Here is a 2,682-nt window from a genome sequence, read left to right on the forward strand (position 1 = left end):
CAGCGGGCGTCACGTCGGTGAGAAAACATGAGCCGAGATTTCAAACCCGGAGACCTGATCTTTGCCAAGATGAAAGGTTATCCCCATTGGCCAGCCAGGGTAAGGCACCCCTCCACCCCTGCAGGCCGCAGCGCCCTCCTGCTCGGTACTTGCCCTTCCCCGGCCTCCCCTCACGCTGTTCGGGCTTTGTGTGGCAAGAAGCGCCTTCAGGCTCCCGCGGAGAGCCAGACGCTGAAACCGCGCGGAGTACTCGGCCGGCCCTCGCCTGAGGGAGGGCAGCGCAGCGCAGCGCTCCCGTGGTTGGAAGCTACTTCTGAACCGCGCTGCAGATCCATGCTCGGGTTTGCTCTCGCCTTACGCTTCTCTGCAAGTCGCTTCTGTAAGCAGCAGCTCTCTCTAGTAGTCGTTAGCTGTGCTAATTTGCATAACAGCTTTTAGAAATGAAGGCTGCTGTCGGTAGCGCGGTGCTGGAGCTGTGCAGGCATCTAAGTGCACCAAAATACTCTTCCCGAGTAACTGCTCTTTTTTGACAAAAGAAAATGATGGCGGGGTTACATTTAGGTTTTAAAGGCGGCTGTTCTTACACTGCTTCCTATAGAATAAGCCGAGTGCCCATGAGGAGTTGTTCAGTCCTTTTTTTTTGCGTTCTCCCTGCTTCCTTGGGAGAGACAGAGTTCTGTGACTGCTGTAGACCATTTGATGGTTGTGGGAATGCAGATAAAAGAGTAGCTATGAGATATCTCCCTAAGATGCTGGTTGAATAATTTTATTTATTTATTTATTAAGTTCATTGACCTTTCCTTTTTGTATCACTGGACATTTGGGCTTGGGCAAGCTAACAGCTCAGCCTCAGGATAGGAAATCTTGCTATTGCTTATGCTGAAGGAGGAGCAGAGTTTAAATGGAACTGAAATGCGCTTTTCACCTGTCGCATATCCTGCCTCTCTGTTAAAGAAGATGATCATGTGAAAAGTGTTGCTGTAACATGAGAAGAGTTGTCATTTTCTATACTTGCTAATATTGTTTTTGATTCTGCTGTGTTTTTTTAAGATATAACAGTTAAAAAGAGATGGAGACCTGCTTTACTTCTCTGTAGGGTTTTTTTTTCCTTTTTAATGCCTAACACTTTTGCCTACTTTCCTCTAGACTGTTCTTAACTGTTACTTGACTTGAATTACAGTCTGTCTTTTTCTTAGGTGGATGAAGTTCCTGATGGAGCAGTAAAACCTCCTACAAATAAAATGCCTATTTTCTTTTTTGGCACCCATGAAACGTAAGTTTTTAAGGATCATAATTTTTTTTTCATTGTAGAATGCTGTGACAAGAAGTTAACAGCTTGTCTGAATGTAGTGTATTTCATAGTACAGGTTAAACTATAGTATTTGGTAGCAGAAAATTCTTCCTAAATTAATCTCGTTTGACAAGACACGCTTCTCTGACATTTGCTTTAGCTAATCACAGGAATGGAAGACCATAGCCATACCACATACACTTTACTTGTCAAAATGAAAAAAAAACCAAACCCAGTCCTACCCACACTGGCATGACTGGTAGGTTTTTGTTTCTTCAGTAGTAAAATTTAATTCTGTAGTCCTGTATATACTCAAAATTCTCTAACAATATGTTCTCAAATAAGAAGGCAGCTGAGTACAATGAAATAGGCAAAATTTGAGAAACTGGCAAGTAATCCTGTATTAGCTTGTGGTGGGTTTTGTTTTCTGGAGAGGTTTGGGTTTGTGAGTCATTTTTTATAAGATGGAGAGAATAATGAAGAAGTGCAATTATCAGCCTGCAGAATATTTAGGTACTTTCTGCAGTGCTAGCATTTTGCAGTTGTAGAACATTTGCTTTGAGAGACTGTTTCTTCCACTGCTAAATTTGATTGTAAATATGCTGGGGTTTATACAGTTCTGTCATTTTGAAACTTACCATGTTCGTTTATAGCATGACTGGTTGTTCTAGTGTAGATTTCTAAGACATAAAATTCAGTTCTACTTTTGTTGTCTGATTGTTTGTGGGGTTTTTTAAAGGAACCAAAACCTATAATGGTGTGGTTTTAATTCCACTGTGTTTATTAGTGAAATGGCAAATAGCATGTAAGCAGCTCAGAGATAGAAGTTGTATATACAAAAAATGTTTTGTGCATTTTGTGGAAAGGCCTTGCTTTTCTTCCTTCATCTGATTAAGTATCTTTTGAAACTGCTTTAATCTGGTACTTTACATCTGTCCTAATAAGCCACGCTAAGACAAGACACGTTGCCCTGTTGAATTAAAGAGTAAGCATCCTCTATGTTACTTGTTACTTGGTTCTTTTTTTTTTAAGAAGTGATTTACCTTTGAAAAGGATTTGTGTATGCTTGGGTCTTACACCAGTGCATTTTGTTAACTGTTCACATCTTCGAATGGCTCAAATTTTCTTGGTTTTTTTTTGGGGGGGGGGGGGGGGGAAAGAGGGATTCCTGAAATTTGATTTAAGGTTGCAAGCTTTGAATCTTGTTGTTATGATTTCAAACAATGCAGAAGGTTACTTTTTTATCAGTATTTTTTTTCCAGATCTTTTTTGGCATCTGAAAGCACAGTAGTATTTTGATCCTGCTGTTGGTAATGTTGATAGCATGGAGGGAAGGGATGCCATCCAGAGGGACCTTGACACGCTTGTGAGGTGGGCTGATGCCAACCTCA

General features: G+C 41.1%; 1 protein-coding gene across 1 annotated transcript in view; it reads left to right on the forward strand.

Moving 5' to 3' along the window:
* The window catches only part of PSIP1 (PC4 and SFRS1 interacting protein 1), a 29,541-nt gene continuing 26,859 nt past the window's right edge, over positions 1-2,682 (forward strand). The window contains exons 1-2 of the mRNA XM_010021310.1: positions 1-99; positions 1,197-1,273. Of these exons, the coding sequence (XP_010019612.1) occupies positions 28-99; positions 1,197-1,273 (149 nt within the window). The 5' untranslated portion in view covers positions 1-27. The remainder of the gene's footprint in view (positions 100-1,196; positions 1,274-2,682) is intronic.

This window comes from Nestor notabilis, unplaced genomic scaffold, assembly GCF_000696875.1.
Source record: "Nestor notabilis isolate BGI_N333 unplaced genomic scaffold, ASM69687v1 scaffold6979, whole genome shotgun sequence".
Lineage (NCBI taxonomy): Eukaryota > Metazoa > Chordata > Aves > Psittaciformes > Psittacidae > Nestor > Nestor notabilis.